The 16,830-nt window shown below is 49.9% G+C and overlaps 1 protein-coding gene and 1 pseudogene across 12 annotated transcripts in view; one reads left to right on the forward strand and one right to left on the reverse strand.

The window, feature by feature from the left end:
• Positions 1 to 16,830, forward strand: part of SLC13A3 (solute carrier family 13 member 3) — a 109,495-nt gene that overhangs the window by 84,420 nt on the left and 8,245 nt on the right. For 10 of the 12 annotated variants that reach the window (XM_088843720.1, XM_088843713.1, XM_088843712.1 and 7 more), the window contains 5 exons: positions 1,203 to 1,328; positions 3,873 to 3,968; positions 4,882 to 4,986; positions 6,669 to 6,766; positions 11,612 to 11,724. In XM_088843720.1, coding sequence (XP_088699846.1) covers positions 1,203 to 1,328; positions 3,873 to 3,968; positions 4,882 to 4,986; positions 6,669 to 6,766; positions 11,612 to 11,724 — 538 coding nt within the window. The remainder of the gene's footprint in view (positions 1 to 1,202; positions 1,329 to 3,872; positions 3,969 to 4,881; positions 4,987 to 6,668; positions 6,767 to 11,611; positions 11,725 to 16,830) is intronic. The other 2 variants (XM_088843723.1, XM_088843724.1) reach the window with 1 other exon arrangement.
• Positions 10,633 to 11,093, reverse strand: LOC148775326 (small ribosomal subunit protein uS15 pseudogene; annotated as a pseudogene).

Below are 16,830 nucleotides of genomic sequence, written 5' to 3' on the forward strand. Positions count from 1 at the left end.
GTCTTTTCCCAGTTGATTTCAGCCCCCACTGCAAACCTTTGGTGTCTTTTCGTCTCCATTCTTTGAGCAAGACCTGGCTGTGAGACTGAAAACCAGAAGCCAAGATGGTTCTGCTTCAGATATGGGGACCATCTGGGATGACCCGTTTGTCTCCTCGGTTAGCAGAAAGTGCCTGCAAAGGGGCAATCGGCCGGGAGGACAAAGCAGGGTGTTCGGTGTTAGTTCTAGCTGGAGGCTGTCCACAGGGATGGACAGGAAAGATGCGGGCCCTGGGGCCCTCAGAGGCTGGTCCTGAGTTGGGGGATGGAGGACACGGGAGGTCATTTGCTGTCAGAGGGTTTTCAGGCTGTCTATTCGCTCTGACGCTAGCAAGCCTTGAAAAGAGATTAGGGGGGAAATGCTGGAACTTTAAGTATAAGTATCCAACATGAAGGATTTTGAGTAAAGGGCGTGCAAATTACATGCAGAACATATACAATCTTTAATTGCATAAGCCTAGACTTTCTCATAGGAGAAGGCAATGGCACCCCACTCCGGTACTCTTGCCTGGGAAATCCCATGGACGGAGGAGCCTGGTAGACTGCAGTCCATGGGGTCGCAAAGAGTCGGACACAACTGAGCGACTTCACTTTCACTTTTCACTTTCATGCACTGGAGAAGGCAATGGCAACCCACTGCAGTATTCTTGCCTGGAGAATCCCAGGGACGGGGGAGCCTGGTGGGCTGCCGTCTATGGGGTCGCACAGAGTCGGACACGACTGACATGAGTTAGCAGCAGTAGCAGCATCAGACTTTCTCGTGGGGAAGGAATTTATTTGAAAGGAATATGGGGGTTTATATGAGATTCTGATTTTCCAGCATGGCACCTGGGGAGACAGGGAAATGGCTGCCCTGAGTGTTCACCTTGATCTTTACTCCCCAAATACATTGCATTGGTTTATTCTGATCACCTGATATAGGAACTTTATATTGGGTTGGCCAAAAAGTTCATTTGGGTTTTTCTTTTCCCAGACCATGAAAAAATGGAATGAACTTTTTGGCCAACCCAATACATTACTCAGAAAATCCAGGGGAAAATACTTGAAGACCTTCAGTGCCGCTGTGAACACCGAGCACACTTCCTTTGGCTCCCCTCTGTGGGCGTGCGCGCGTCCATCCGTCTGGCTGACGCCAGCGGGCTCTCACCTCCCTCTTTTCTCCAGTTTCTTCCCACAGTGCGACGTGGTGAACTTCGGCTCCTGGTTCATCTTCGCCTTTCCTCTCATGCTGCTGTTCCTGTTGGTGGGCTGGCTCTGGATCTCCTTCCTCTATGGAGGGATAACCCTGAGGTACCCGGGCATTTAACTTGAGCTTTGCGGCAGATGGAACCGGGCTGGAGTCCCAGCTTCCCGCTCCCTAGCAAATGACCCTCCTAAAGTCCTTCCAGTTTCCAGTCGGATGTAGTGCCAATAATCGTTCTGGCCTCCCAGGGAGTGGGGATTACAGGCGGTGTGGGATCTTGCCTGCTGAGCCCAGGCCCTGGGTGAATGCCACCCACCATCAATAATCACTAATGGTATTGTTGCTTAAGTCAAGTCCGCTCTCACAGCACAGGAAACAATGTGCAGTTTCTCATTTCACGCGGCCTCAGTACAGGAGGCAGTTTGGGGCAGCCTGAGGACAAGCTATCAAATAACACTGACTCCAATGGTGAGAAAAATATTCCTTTATCAACGCTGCTTATGTTGGGGAGAAAGTCTCAGTAAGGTGGGGAAAAACTTCAACACCTCTCTAACATTTCCAAATCATCCTTTTAAAAAAAGGAAGAGCAAGCCTCAGGCCCAGAGACTTAAGCCAGCAGTGGTATCCAGCCAGACGTAATAATGTTGCTTTGCTTTCATGTCTTTATTTTTATGGGTACTTTTTTTTTTTTATGGGTTGACAAGGTATTCTTGTTTGCTATTTATGGGGGTGATAGAAGCTTTCTATTTAAATATCTGCCTTTAATTAAAATGCTAAATCTAGTTGGAGCCTGTGGTACGTGGACATAGGAACGTTTGTGAAGGGAGTTATGAATGTGTCAGTTCAGTCAATGAGTCGTGTCCGACTCTCTGCGACCCCATGGACTGCAGCACGCCAGGCCTCCCTGTCCATCACCAACTCCCAGAGTTTACTCAAACTCATGTCCATTGAGTTGGTGATGCCATCCAACCATCTCATCCTCTGTCGTCCCCTTCTCCTCCTGCCTTCAGTCTTTCCCAGCATCAGGGTCTTTTCCAAGGAGTCAGTTCTTTGCATCAGGTGGCCAAAGTATTGGAGTTTCAACTTCAGCATCAGTCCTTCCAATGAATGTTCAGGACTGATTTCCTTTATGAATGTGTGGGTTTGGGAAAATACTAACATAGGAGCTGCAGCTCAGGGCTGGAGTAGCAGGCATGTCATAATGTCATTCTCTGACTCAGTTTCCTCACCTCTCTGGGCCTTAATTTTTCTCATCTGTAAAATGGGACCAGTAAGAGCTATTCTAGATCAAAGAGATATGAAAACCCCTTGAGAATAGAAAAGCTCTGACTGTGGTGTTTCTTGACCTGTCAAAGCAGAAACTTGGGGTTCAAAGCCTGGCTTAGTCCAGAGAAGCAAGCCCAGACATTGGACTCAGATAAACCAGATTTCACATCATGGTTCTGCATGACTTTAAGCAACTCTGTCCCCTCCCTGAGGCTTTACCTCTTTAATTTCTACAATTTTCACTTGTAGATAGGGGATAAAAATGAAGTCTTGGTTTCCTGGGTGGTTCAGTGGAATACAGCTTCCCTGATAACTCAGTTGGTAAAGAATCCACTTGCAATGCAGGAAATTCCAGTTTGATTCCTGGGTCCGGAAAATCCACTGGATAGGGGATAGGCTACCCACTCCAGTATTCTTGGGCTTCCCTTGTGGCTCAGCTGGTAAAGAATCTGCCTGCAATGCGGGAGACATGGGTTTGATCCCAGGGTTGGGAAGATCCCCTGGAGAAGGGAAAGGCTACCCACTCCAGTATTCTGGCCTGGAGAATTCCATGGACTGTATAGTCCATGGGGTCGCAAGAGTCGGACACGATTGAGCAACTTTCACTTTCAGTGGAAAAGAATCTGCCTGCCAAGTAGGAGACACAGGTTTGATCCCTGGGTTGGGAAGATTGCCTGGAGGAGGAACCAACTGACTGGAGGCGACCCACTCCAGTATTCTCGTCTGGGAAATCCCCATGGGCAGAGGAACCTGGTGGGCTACAGTCCATGGGGTCTCAAAAGAGTCAGACATGACTGAGCGACTGAGCAAGCACACACGCATCCAGTCATCTTAACACCATTTGATGAAAGACTATTCTTTCCCCATTGAATGGTGTTGGTACCTTTATCAAAAACCAATTGACCATAGAAGTGTGGGTTTATTTCTGGACACTCTATTAGATTCCATTGACCTGTATGTCTCGCATCATTGACTGAATAGGTCATCTTTCCTACAACAAGCTGGGGCACCAACTTTCAGTTCAGTTCAGTTCAGTTCAGTTCAGTTCAATCGCTCATAGACTAAATCCCCATTTATGGTGGCGTCTGTTTCTGACTTTGCATTTTATTTCCTTGGTGTGTATGGTTTATTCCTGAGTCTGTTTGACCCAAAAAAGATTTTAAGCTTGGGAGCCAAATGATCAGATTCACATTTTTAAAAGACCATCCAGGCTATAGGTGGGCAGAACAGATTTTAGAAAGGGAACAAGGAGACAGGATGACCACCCAGCAGGCTGTCACAGAGTCTCCAAAACAGAGTCAAAGAGGCCTGGCCAGATGGAGGTGGGTCGCGGAAGTGTTTTAGGCTGCAATAGCCACTCATAACTTCCCCGCTTTCTGTTTCAGGGGCTGGAGGAAGAAGAAATCTGAGCTCAGAACTGATGCAGAAAAGAGGGCTCGAGACACAATTCGGGAAGAATTCCAGAGCCTGGGCCCCACCAAGTACGTGGCACAAAGATCCTTGCTTGGGGTGGGAAGAGAACTGGGCACTAGACTTTCAGGAGAGCTACCTCTTTGGGACTGAGTTAAGGGAATTTCAGGACCAAAAGCCTGGGAGCCTGGAGACAGAGGGTAGGGAGGTGACTAACACAGTTAGCTTCTTGCCCTGGCACTAGGGTCAATACCCCAAGGACCAGCACCTCTCAGGGTGAACTTGGAGCGGGGATGCGTCACCTTCCTGCCTAGTGCCCGCTCTCCCTCCTGGTTCATGGATACCTGGCCCTGCCTCAGGTGGCTCCCAGGACCTCGTTTACTGCATGTTAAAGTGAAAGTAACCAAGAGTCAGCAGGCCCACACACAAGGTCTGACTCTGCTACTAACTTCCTGTGTGGCCTTGGGCAAAGCACTAACCCTCTCTGGGCCCTGCGTCCTGATCTGTGAAACGGGCATATTGGGTAGTATTTACTGCACGTCTGGGGGGTCTCTCTTCTGCCTCTGTCTGCCCCTCTCCGTGTCTGCCCCCTTCAGGACATATGCCTGTTCCTCTCTCGCCTACCTCTCTGTTCCCCTCAGTTTCCTTTTTCTGTGTTTTTCTGAATCTGTCTGTGTCTCGCTTTCTTTCTCTCTCTGGATTGTCCCTCGGACCCTGGGAATGATATGAAGAGTCTGCAGGGCGGCGGGCCTGATGCTCAGGAAGGATGCTGGGGGAACAGGGAAGCCCCAGGAAAGGAACCACTCACACCTGGCACTCCCTGCCCCACACTCTCAGGACCACCGAGGCAGTGAACTACTACTCTGGCTCTCGGAGGCAGGGCCTGGGCGCAGTCACACCCAGTGGGGCCCCGCCCCAGGCCTTCCCTTGCTGCTGTCAGGCCAAAGCCCAAGGTCACCATGTGTTCACACCTCTGTGTCACAGGTTTGCCGAACAGGCCGTGTTCATCCTTTTCTGCGTGTTCGCCATCCTCCTCTTCTCCCGGGACCCGAAGTTCATCCCTGGCTGGGCCAGCCTCTTCACCCCCGGGTGAGCCTCTGGGGCCCGTGGGATGGAGTCCAGCAGGGGAGCCTCGGGGCTGGGCCGCCGGCAGCTGAGGGGCGGGGCCGCTGGGGAGAGCCGGGCTGGGTTTGCGCCTCTTGTCTGTGTGGCTGTTAACAGTTCTTCTGCTCTCAAAAGAGCTTAGGTTTGGATGAGAAAATATCTGGGTTCTCGTGTGGTAAGAGCTCTGCCTTTGCAATCAGACAAAACTGGGTTCAAATGCCAGTTCTGCCACTACAACCTGTGCAGCCCTGAGCACGTGGTTTATTCTTTCATTCAACGAATGAATTGAGCACCTATTGGGCGCTCAATTGCCCCGCAGCATTGTGGGATCTTCCTGGACCAGGATGGAACACGTGTCCCCTGCAGGTGGATTCTTAACCACTGGACCACCAGGGAAGTCCCCAAAACTTGCTTTTTATTTTAGTTTACAAGGTATCTAGGTTGTATTTCCATGTCAAACATAACAGTTGATGTTATTTTTATCTTTTTTTAAAACAAGCAAGGGGTACTTCATTATATATATGATAACACACAATTTATTTAAACGTGTCCCTACTAAAAATCTCCCCCCCACTTTTTTTTTTGTTGTTGTTGTTGCTGTTCTTATCAGTAATGAACATCCCAGTACATAATCTGGGTACAAGAGCCCAATTATTCCCTGAAGATAAATTCCTAGACATACACCAACTGGATCAAGGGCTATTCACACGTAAAGTTTTGAAACGTACTGCCAGCTCCCCCTTCAGAAAGTTTATTTTCCCACCAATAGCCTGTGTTTCTCAACATCCCCTTTAGATATGGTCACCCTTTTCACGTTTTACTTTTCTGTTAGCACGCGTTTTCATCTGTCTTTCTCTAATACATTGATACTGACCATCTTTCCCAGGTTCTTGGCCATTTGAATACTCTTCTGCCCAAATGTGTGGGCTGAAAGCGCCTTTGTTGGCACTTGGCTCTGTGCTTTATTGAACTCAGCCAGAAATATCTGAGTTCAAAGTCATCTCTTCTATAGACCGTGGTCTGGCCCAGAGCAAGTTGCTGCTGTTCTCTGAGACTCAGATTCCTTATTTGAAAGGGAAGATAACTGCCCCAGAGGACTGTCTCTGAGACTTCAGTGGACTTGATATCCCCACAGGACACATTGTGGATTCTTGGAAGGTGGCAGGGAGGTTTCGAGGGGCTGTGAGATGGGCTCCATCTGGGCTCTGCTGGTGTGAGCTGCATCTCTGGGTTGCATCTTTGTATGCTAAGCTGCCCACCCCAGGAGGTGTGCAAACAGGAGCTGAACAAATACACTCAGGGCTTCACAGGGGCCCCCCGGTTATAGTGATGCATAGGGGTTCCACAGACTCCAGCCTTCTGCGGCTCTCAGATTCTCCCCTCCTTGATCAAATCCCTCTTCCTAGGGTCCTTGAAGCGGGAAGATAAACATTGGTTTGGCTCCAGCAGAGTCTAAACACACCAGGGAGCTATGGATAAAGAGCTTTAGCATCCACGGGTGGTTCGCGTCCCTGCCGAGCGCAGCACAGAACACAATCGGTGGCCTCCAACAACGTCCCCTTCCCAGTGGGCCCAGTTCCCTTCCACAAATCCTCATTTGCAGAGCTGCCGAACCTTGGCCTGCTGAGATGCCTGGGGTCACATGCTTTGGGGCCTTGTCCTTGTAGGTTTATTTCTGATGCTGTCACCGGCGTGTCCGTTGTCACCATCTTGTTCTTCTTCCCATCTCAAAAGCCGTCCCTCAAGTGGTGGTTTGACTTTAAAGGTAAGGTGGGCAAGGCCGGGGCATCGGTGGTCTGGAGCGTGGTGATCAGCAGCCTGAAGGTGGGGCCCTCCTGAGACTGACAGCCCCATTGTACAAACCACACGATCCTATTTCTTCCCTCTCCCTATCTGAGCTTTTATCACGTCTGGGTACAGAGGTGACAGTCCAGGGCAAAGGTTAGCAGTTAGAGTCTCTGGGTCAAACCCAGCTGGATGGCTGTTTCTGTACAGTCCCTGAACTCAGAATAATGGCTTTCACATTTTTTAAATGGTTGAAAAGAATGAAAAAATATATATGTATTTCTAACTCGTGAACATGACATGAAATTCAAATTTCAGTGTCCACAAATAAAATCTTTATTTCTTGAAGAAGAAATTCGTGGACATTTATTTTCTTTAGTTGTGTAAGTGCCTCTACAATAGCCTCGGCTCTGCCCAGAAAAACTTTGGGCCCAAAGCAAGAGCCTAAGGAGCCAGAGATGGAAATTTCCTGCTGGGCTCTAAACAGATAGGAAGCAGGGGGACTGTGGGCAAACCTAGACCCAGGCGTTCAATTTCAGCCTTAGGAAATCACTGAGCACCCAAACCAAAGCGTCTGTAGGCGGGCCTTCAGGTCTCCAGATTATGACCCCACTGGGATTTCAGCTGGTGTCTGCAGAAGGTGCCAACATCTGCTCCCGGTGACAGAGGCCACGGCTGGCCTGTCACCCTCCGAGGCTGTGGGATGAGCTCTGGGCCAGAGGTCAGGAAATAGAGGTTGTGATCTAACCGTCTTCTATTGCTGGGGGAAGAAAAGTGTATTCCAGCGGCAGCTCCAGGTTCCAGGAGGAGAGGTTTGCATGTGTGGGGTACAGTGTAAGGACGAGCCAGGAGCTCGTTTCCCAGAGACCCGCAGGCATTTCTGTAGCAGAGGTGGACCCCAAGCCTTGGGGTCAGGCGGCTTAGACTGGGCTGTGAAGCTCTGCCACTGAACGGGATTCAGTTGTTCTCTTCCTCCCTGCTTCTCTGTCTTACTTCCAGCTGCCTTCCCTCACCATCTACTCCGTATCACTTCTTGATCTGTTCAGAGTTTCTTGGTGGCTCAAATGGTAAAGAATTCGCTTACAGTTCAGGAGACCCAGGTTCAATCCCTGGGTCGGGAAGATAATGTGGAAAAGGGCATGGCAACCCACTCCAGTATTCTTGCCTAGAGAATTCCATGGACAGAGGAACCTGGCGGGCAACAGTCCATGGGGTCCCAAAGAGTTGGACACGGCTGATTGTCTAACACTTTCACTTTTTAAAACTTTTTTTTTTCCCAGAGTTTCTCCTGTTTCTGAGCTCTGGCATTTGTGTAGCTTTTGCTTCACTAGAGGTCCTGCCTAATTCCAGCTTCTGTTCCCTGGTACAGTGGTCCCCCTCGGAACACCCACTACCTCACAGTACCGACTCCCACTGCTCCTCCTACTTCCTGCCCCCGGTTTCTGTCCCTCGAAGCATCGAGTCCCACACACCCTTTCTGCTACTCTCCTAAAGTGTTGACTCTAGTACTCAACACCCATGCCTTCCACGCAGCCTTAGAGAGTGGTCCGTCAGTGCTCATGGAGAGAAAGTGACTTGATCAAGGTCACACTGCCTGTTAAAAAGAGACGGGAGGTGGACCCCAGGCATCCAAGCCAAACCTGATTTTCTTCATCTTACCCACTGTCTCCCATCCCTCTGCGTGTCTGAGTGGTGCTTGCAGCTCCCTTTATGATCGCTCCCCAAGTGCTGCGGCCCTGCCTCCTGGGTGCTGTGCACGGTGCCTGTGGCTGGTGATGGCGATGCGGGTGATGATGAAGAGGGGGAGGAAGGCGAGGAGGAGGCTGCTGCGGATGACGTTGTTGAGGCGGAGAAAGAGGATACCCGTGATGCGGGTGATGATCATCGCTTCCACTTCCTCTCTGCCCGACAGGCTCTCCCTCCAGACATCCGAACGGCTCACTCCATCACTCTATTCAGACTCTGTCCTAAGGTCACCTTGCCAGAGAAGCCTTCTCTGACTACACCATCTAGAAAAGCACTCCTCCTTTGCACTCTTTCCTATATTTTAGTTTTATCTTTTTCCATAACACATGAAATTTCCCAACACGATACATTTATTATCACCTGCCTCACTTAATGGGATGTAAGTTTTCCAACAGGAAGGTTTTTGTTTGTTTTTTTTTCCTGTTTTGGCCACTTCCATATCTCCAGGGGCTAGGGTAGGTCCCCAGTATACACTTGCTAATTAAATGACCAAGGACTCGCTCCGGGCCACAACCTGTGCTGAGCCCGCTGCACACACGGCCCAGGTCATCGTCCGAATTGGTCTCCAGGGAGGTACTATTGCGCCCTTTTGCAGATGAGAACTTTGAAGCTCAGAGAGGTAGAGGCACTTGGCTCAAGTCACACAGCTGAATGGCAGAGCCAGGACTGAATTCTAGTTCAACCTCAAAGTCTGTGCCTTCAGCTCCTGCTCTAGACAGCAGGGAGTATGTAGAGCCAGAAGTGAGAAATGCAGTCAGAGGCTGCATTTATAAGAAATAGTGCCAAGGGCGTGGTTGGGTGGGAAGATAATAAAGGCAGTAACAGCTGACATTAACTGATTTCACCATATGGTGAGCAGTTTTATAAACTCTCACCACTTAAGTCACTTAACCTCATTATCTTAACTCACTTAAACTCATCCTCAGGGCCTCCTCCCTCTGTTTGTACCCTTACCTTCTTACCTTATCTTCTAGGTGGGTCACTTTTTCAGACCTTGGGTGCCTCTTTAGTGAAATACTATTTTATCACCTAAAGGCCAAGGGCTGGGCCACCTGATGTCTCCAGCTGCCTCTTCCAGCTCTGGGCTTACTCATACTTGGGTTTGGCCCACAAATCCACTGGCGGTGTGTGACATCAGAACCACATGTCTACACCCATGGGCTGCGTGCATCTCGTGTGTGCTCAGTCGCTTCAGTCAGGTCCGACTCTTTGTGACCCCATGGACCATTTAGTAGAGGGGCTTTATTAAGTAGCTTTGGATTGTCTTTATTATCCAGGTAGAAACTTTTGTTTTAGATAACCGTTGCTATAAAATTTTGTAAAACACCAAAACGGGGAAACAAAAATATCAAAGAGTGTTTAACCAGGGACTGTCCTGGCAGTGGGGGAACCTTGAATGGGTCAGACCCATCCTTCTCCAGGGAGGCTGCTGGCAGCCCGCAGCGAGAAGGCCTGGTTCCAGGGAGCTTACTCGGTGCCAGGCACTGGGCTCTGTGTGTTGTATATATCATCTGACAAGTGTTTATGGAGTGACTTCCAGGTGCCAGGCAGCTGTGAACTGAACCGAAATGTCCCTCCACCCACGGCTCCATCACTGCCTCATCAGCGCCCACAAGGATCTACCAGCTTCCATTACTGTGTCAGGGGGCAGCTGAGGGTATGGGGGCTCTGAGAGGCAAGGTCATGTTCCAGGGACCCGCAGTGAACCAAGGTCCAGGAGGATGCTCTCAGTGCAGGGATGACAAACTACCACCCGTGGCCCAAATCCGGCTGCCACCCGCTTTGTAAATAGAATTTCGTGGCAACGCCGCCCCGTCCACGTGCGCTGCCATATCTGTGGCTGCTTCCATGCTTCCGGAGCAGCCTGACCACAACAGAGACCTGCAGAGCCTGAGTTAGTGCCTCTCCAGCCTTTACAGCAGACGTTCGCCAGCCCCTTGTTCTATCCACTGCAGACATCCCTGCTTTTGAAGAAATGCAATTTGCCTCATGATTCCACGGACCAGACGTCCCCTCGGTTTCTAGTCTCCTGAATTTCCTTCCTCTTTTTTTTTTTTTCTGTTAAACAATAATTTTATTGCTTTAGTACAACACACAAATTTATGCAACCAGGGCAGAGGCTGTGGATGACTCGTATTTCCAACTGGGGGGTAGGACTCGTTTGGTCTCGTAGTATCGAGCCAACCAGTGAATACGGCTCTCAATCAGAATCAGATGGAATTTAGCATCTTTATCCTTTCTGTTCCTCTCAAGATGTTTTCAAACAGCAACAGCTTTCTTAATTAAATTATAGAGATCCTCAGGGAGATCAGGAGCAAGTCCTTTGGACTTAAGAATTCTCAGGATTTTGTTGCCTGTCACAAAACGTACTTGTGCAACACCATGAGAGTCTCTCAGGATCACACCGATCTGTGAGGGTGTCAGGCCCTTCTTGGCCAGTTTGTAGATCTGCTCCTTCACGTCGTCAGAAGTGAGCTTCAGCCAGGTGGGGACGCTGCGGCGGTAGGGCAGAGCCGACTGGGAGAGGCCCTTCCCGGGAGCGTGCATGCGACCTGTGATGGCGGCGGGGTGGTAGCAAAAGGAGAGAGGGCTCCTTCCTCTGTTTAATCCTCTCTGTAATGCACAGGGAGGCCTGGCGTGCTGTGATTCATGGGGTCGCAGAGAGTCGAACACGACTGAGCGACTGAACTGAACTGAACTGTACACGTTCAGTTACAAAGAGGACCTTTGTCGCGTAAACGGGGGTGAAAGTAGCACTTACCCAGAAGGGCTGTTAGGAACTTAAAGGATGTTCTGCGTGTGAACTGTGCAATTCCAGAAGACTCTGAGGAGAGCAAATGCCCCGTCATGATGCTTGTGGCTTTTTTCCCTGAAACTCCTAAGTGGGATGCTGAAGCCAGATTGTAGCTTCCTGGTCATCCCTGCGTGTCCCCACGGAGACGGGGCTCCACGGGCTGATATCCCCTCCTCCAGTTGAGGGTCCTGAGAGTGCGTTGGGTCACTTCCCTGCCCTGGGTGGGGGGGTGAGTGGGAGGAGCTGGGTATCCCCTCCCAAGCTGAGTGTCTTCTCTCCGCCCAGCTCCCAACACAGAGACAGTGCCCTTGCTGACATGGAAGAGGGCTCAGGACACGGTGCCCTGGAACATCATCCTTCTCCTGGGAGGGGGCTTTGCCATGGCCAAAGGCTGCGAGGTAAGAGGGGCAGGCGGCAGACAGCTCGGGGAGGTGAGCGCCCATCCTGGGGCAGCTGCAAGCGTGGGGCTGAGCGAGCCCCACCGGCCGCACAGACGCCCCATCTCCCACATGGGGGTGATCACAGCTCTATGCCATGCCTGGTGCTGCCCAGAGAGAGAGGAAAATGGTATAGTACTTTGGTGGCCAAAGTATTGGAGTTTCAGCTTCAAAATCAGTCCTACCAATAAACACCCAGGACTGATCTCCATTAGGATGGACTGGTTGGATCTTCTTGCAGTCCAAGGGACTCTCAGGAGTCTTCTCCAACACCACAGTTCAAAAGCATCAATTCTTCGGCACTCAGCTCTCTTTAATGCAGTTCTAAAGGGCTCCGTGAGCACAGAGGCAGAGCCAGGACTAGACTGAGGTGAGCGAGCCACTGACAGGGAATTTTGGGAGGCACGCGTTCTCAGCACAGCCGGACCTGCTCAGCGGAAGCGCAGCCTCAGTGTCCAACATGCAGCAACCTATTAGCTCGTGAAATCTCCACACTGACCCTCGGGGCTAGGGAATATTTTGATCCCCATTTTACAGGAAGGAAAACTGAGGCCTGGAAAAATTAAGCAGCTCTTTTAATGTCATGCAGTTGCCCTCTGCTTAGGCACTGAAGTTTGCACTCCAGACCATCTGATTTCAGAGTCCAGCCTCCTAACACTCACTCTTGAGAACTTCCCAAGTGCCAGGCACCACGGGAAGGGCTATGTAAATATTGACTCCACTAATCTTCAAAGGCACCGCTGAAGTAGATGTTGTGGTCATCCTCCTTTCAAAGATGAAACAGAGGCAACTCAAGGCTGAATAAGCTGCCGATGTTTGTGCAGCCAAAAGCCAGCAGAGTGGTGTTTGAACCCACAGCTCATGAAGCTGAGCCCCACCCTACCCCCAGATTTCAAAACCACATCCAGGTAAGGGTGAATCAGAAATTAAGGTAAAAGAAAGCTGAAATTACTTATCAGATTGCTTACTTTTTTAAATTCAGGATTTAAAAAATATTATTTATTTATTTTTATTTGGCTGTGTTGGGTCTTTTTTAAGTCATTCAGTTGAGTCTGACTCTTTGCGACCACATGGATGGTAGCTTACCAGACTCCTCTGTTCATTGGATTTTCCAGGCGAGGGTACTGGAGTGGGTTGCTATTTCCTTCTCCAGGGGATATTCCCGACCCAGGGATTGAACTTAGGTCTCCTGCATTGCAGGCAGACGCTTTACCATCTGAGCCACCAGTCTTAACTGTGTCACGCAGGATCTTCCGTGGCAGCACACCAGTTCTCTAAATGTGGCACACGGGCTTCAGAGCATGAGGGAACACAGCTCACAGGGGCAGAGCTGGGATTTGAACTTGTCGGCTCCTCTCACTACTGCCTCTTGCTTGAGACATATCGGGGAAGGCTTCCAGCAGGAAGAGGCATGTTAGCCAGGTCTTAGGAGGCCGTGCAGGGCAAAGGTGGAAGGCATGGGCGGTGGGCCAAGACCATCTGGGTTGGAGTCAGTCCTCCACCTCTGAGCTGTGTGCCTACATTTCCTAATCTGTAAAATGGGTACAGTAATGGTGCCCATTGCATAGAGTTGTCACAATTACTAAGTGGATTGGAAAACTGGAGGTTCTTGCCCTGAGCAACTCGGTGGAAATGGTGCCATTTAATGAGAAGACATGGCCCTTGCCTCACCCTGAGCCTGACCTGCACCCCAGAGGCTTCTCTGTGCTTGGAGTGGTGGACAAAGCCCGACTCGCAGTGGGGGCTGGGCTGCAGGACCGCTGAGCATGCTGGGGAGGCCAGTCTGGCTCCAGGCCCAGCCTTGGGCAGCCGGCTGGGATTTCTGTGCAATAAAGACTTTGTGTGACAGCGGCCCCCTCCCCCAAGCCCTGCTCATACCATCCCCTCACCAGGCGGCCTATCCCAGGAGGGACCAGAGTGCTCATGGCGCATCCTATTTCCCAGCCCCTGCCCAGTGCCCTCACCAGGTCACCACCAGGCCTCCTGGGGCTTGGAGGCCCTCGGACTGGGCCCACAGAGAGCCTGGATGTGTGGATGCCCACCTGCTGGTTCTGAGGGGCTGGCGGCAAACCCCAGTGCTTGCGCTGAGCTTGAGTAACTTGCTTAAACCTGCTTGATGCTCTCACCAGTTGCCTCCTGCTGCGGAACTGTCCACGCCTCCCTTACGTGGTTAGACTCTGGTCTGAAGGTTTGCCTGGACCTCCAAAGAACAGCCCCCGCCCATCGCCCTGGCATCAGCTCTTATCTCTGTCCCCTCGGGGCTCCTCTCCAGCCCCACTGGCCTGCTCCTCAGCCACACTAAACCCATTTGCACCCCCAGGACCTTTGCACCTGCTTCCTCTCTGCCGAACGCCCTTCCCTGAGATCTCTGAGTCCTTACCCTCAGGTCTCGGCTTCAAGGTCACATCCTCAGAGAAACCCTCTCTGGCACCATATCTAAGGTAGCCTCCTCCCATACACACAGCCCCCCCCTCTCTCTCTTATCACCCTGATTACTTCCTGCAGCCGTATCTACCCCTCAGGTTGTGGGCTTCCCTGGTGGCTCAGTGATAAACGATCTGGCTGCCAGTGCAGGAGGTGTAGGTTCAATCCCTGGGTTGGGAAGACCACTCCAGGATTCTCGCCTGGGAAATCCCACTGACAGTGGAGCCTGGCAAACTACAGTTCATGGGGGGTCACAGAAGAGTCAGACATGACTTAGCAACTAAACAGCAAACAACAACCCGCCCCCCCTTCCACCGCAGGAAATCCTGTTCATTTGTTTTTCGGTGTCTCTCTTACTAGAATGTAAGCTCCATGAGGGCAGGGACCATATCTGTCTTCTCCATCGCTCTTCTAGGCATCTAAAAAAGTCCTGGTACTTAACATGCTCTCTCAGTAAGTATTTGTTGGACATGACCCGTAAAATGGGATGTTCTGAGGACTGATGACATGATGGATGGCAAGTACCTGTCAGGGGGCTAATGCAGAGGGCTCACCACTTCTATTGTTACATAGTTTTACTGTCTCACGAATTAAAAGTTGGTCTCATTCTGGCACCTTCATGTATATCTCATTTAATCTCTGTCCACAACAATCTATAAATATATTCAGGTGATGCAAGTTGGTATTAAATCAGGGTGGAACAGACCCTATCAGTTCAGTTCAGTCACTCAGTCACATCCGACTCCGCGACCCCATGAATCACAGCACGCCAGGCCTCCCTGTCCATCACCAACTCCCGGACCTTACTCAAACTCATGTCCATTGAGTCAGTGATGCCATCCAACCATCTCATCCTCTGTCGTCCCCTTCTCCTCCTGCCCTTTCCCAGCATCAGGGTCTTTTCAAATGAGTCAGCTCTTCGCATCAGGTGGCCAAAGTATTGGAGTTTCAGCTTCAACATCAGTCCTTCCAATGAACACCCAGGACTGATCTCCTTCAGGATGGACTAGTTCGATCTCCTTACAGTTCAAGGGACTCTCAAGAGTCTTCTCCAACACCACAGTTCAAAAGCATCAATTCTTCGGTGATCAGCTTTCTTTACAGTCCAACTCTCACATCCATACATGACCACTGGAAAAACCATAGCCTTGACTAGACGGACCTTTGTTGACAAAGTAATGTCTGTGCTTTTTAATATGCTGTCTAGGTTGTTCATGGGCTTCCCAGATGACTTAGATGGTTAAGTGTCTGCCTGCAATGTGGGAGACCCGGGTTCAATCCCTGGGTCAGGAAGACCCCCTGGAGAAGGAAATGGCAACCCACTCCAGTATTCTTGCCTGGAAAATTCTATGGACAGAGGAGCCTGGTAGGCTACAGTCCATGGGGTCGCAAAGAGTCGGATACAACTGAGTGACTTCACTTTCTTTCAAGGTGGTCATAACTTTCCTTCCAAGGAATAAGCGTCTTCTAATTTCATGACTGGAATCACCATCTGCAGTGATTTGGAGCCCAGAAAAATAAAGTCTGACACTGTTTCCACTGTTTCCCCATCTATTTCCCATGAAGTGATGGGACCAGATGCCATGATCTTAGTTTTCTGAATGTTGAGCTTCAAGCCAACCTTTTCACTCTCCTCTTCCACTTTCATCAAGAGTCTCTTTAGTTATTCTTCACTTTCTGCCATAAGGGTGGTGTCATCTGCATATCTGAGGTTATTGATATTTCTCCCAGCAATCTTGATTCCAGCTTGTGCTTCATCCAGCCCAGCATTTCTCATGATGTACTCTGCATATAAGTTAAATAAGAAGGTGACAATATACAGCCTTGATGTACTCCTTTTCCTATTTGGAACCAGTCTGTTGTTCCATGTACAGTTCTGACTGTTGCTTCCTGACCTGCATACAGGTTTCTCAAGAGGCAGGTCAGGTGGTCTGGTATTCCCATCTCTTTCAGAATTTTCCACAGTTTACTATGATCCACACAGTGAAAGGCTTTGGCATAGTCAATAAAGCAGAAATAGATGTTTTTCTGGAACTCTCTTGCTTTTTCGATGATCCAGCAGATGTTGGCAATTTGATCTCTGGTTCCTCTGCCTTTTCTAAAACCAGCTTGAACATCTGGAAGTTCACAGTTCACGTATTGCTGAAGCCTGGTTTGGAGAATTTTAAGGATCACTTTACTAGCGTGTGAGATGAGTGCAATTGTGCGGTAGTTTGAGCATTCTTTGGCATTACCTTTCTTTGGGATTGGAATGAAAATTGACCTTTTCCAGTCCTGTGGCCACTGCTGAGTTAGACCCTATAGGCAAGTAGAAACATGTGTATTCTCCTGAATCCCTCATTTTCTGCTGGAGAGTTGTTATTATTGCTGTTCTTATTGTTCTTATCATTTTATTGGAGAGGCAGCATTAAGAGCCAGATTCTGAGCACAAAATTCCAAACTCATTTCACGTATTTGAGCATCACGTATTTCACTCTTCGCGCCTCAGTTCCTTCAACCATAAAATATAGATTACTGTACTGCGTCATCCCTGCCAGGTGGCACAGTGGTAAAGAATCTGCCTGCCAAGGTAGGAGATGCAGAAGACACAGGTTTGTTCCCTGGAGAAGGGCATGGCAACCCACACCAGTATTCTTGCCTGGA

The sequence above is a fragment of the Moschus berezovskii genome, chromosome 15, assembly GCF_049115385.1.
Source record: "Moschus berezovskii isolate FMDL1 chromosome 15, NW_MosBer_1.0, whole genome shotgun sequence".
In the NCBI taxonomy this organism is placed as follows: domain Eukaryota; kingdom Metazoa; phylum Chordata; class Mammalia; order Artiodactyla; family Moschidae; genus Moschus; species Moschus berezovskii.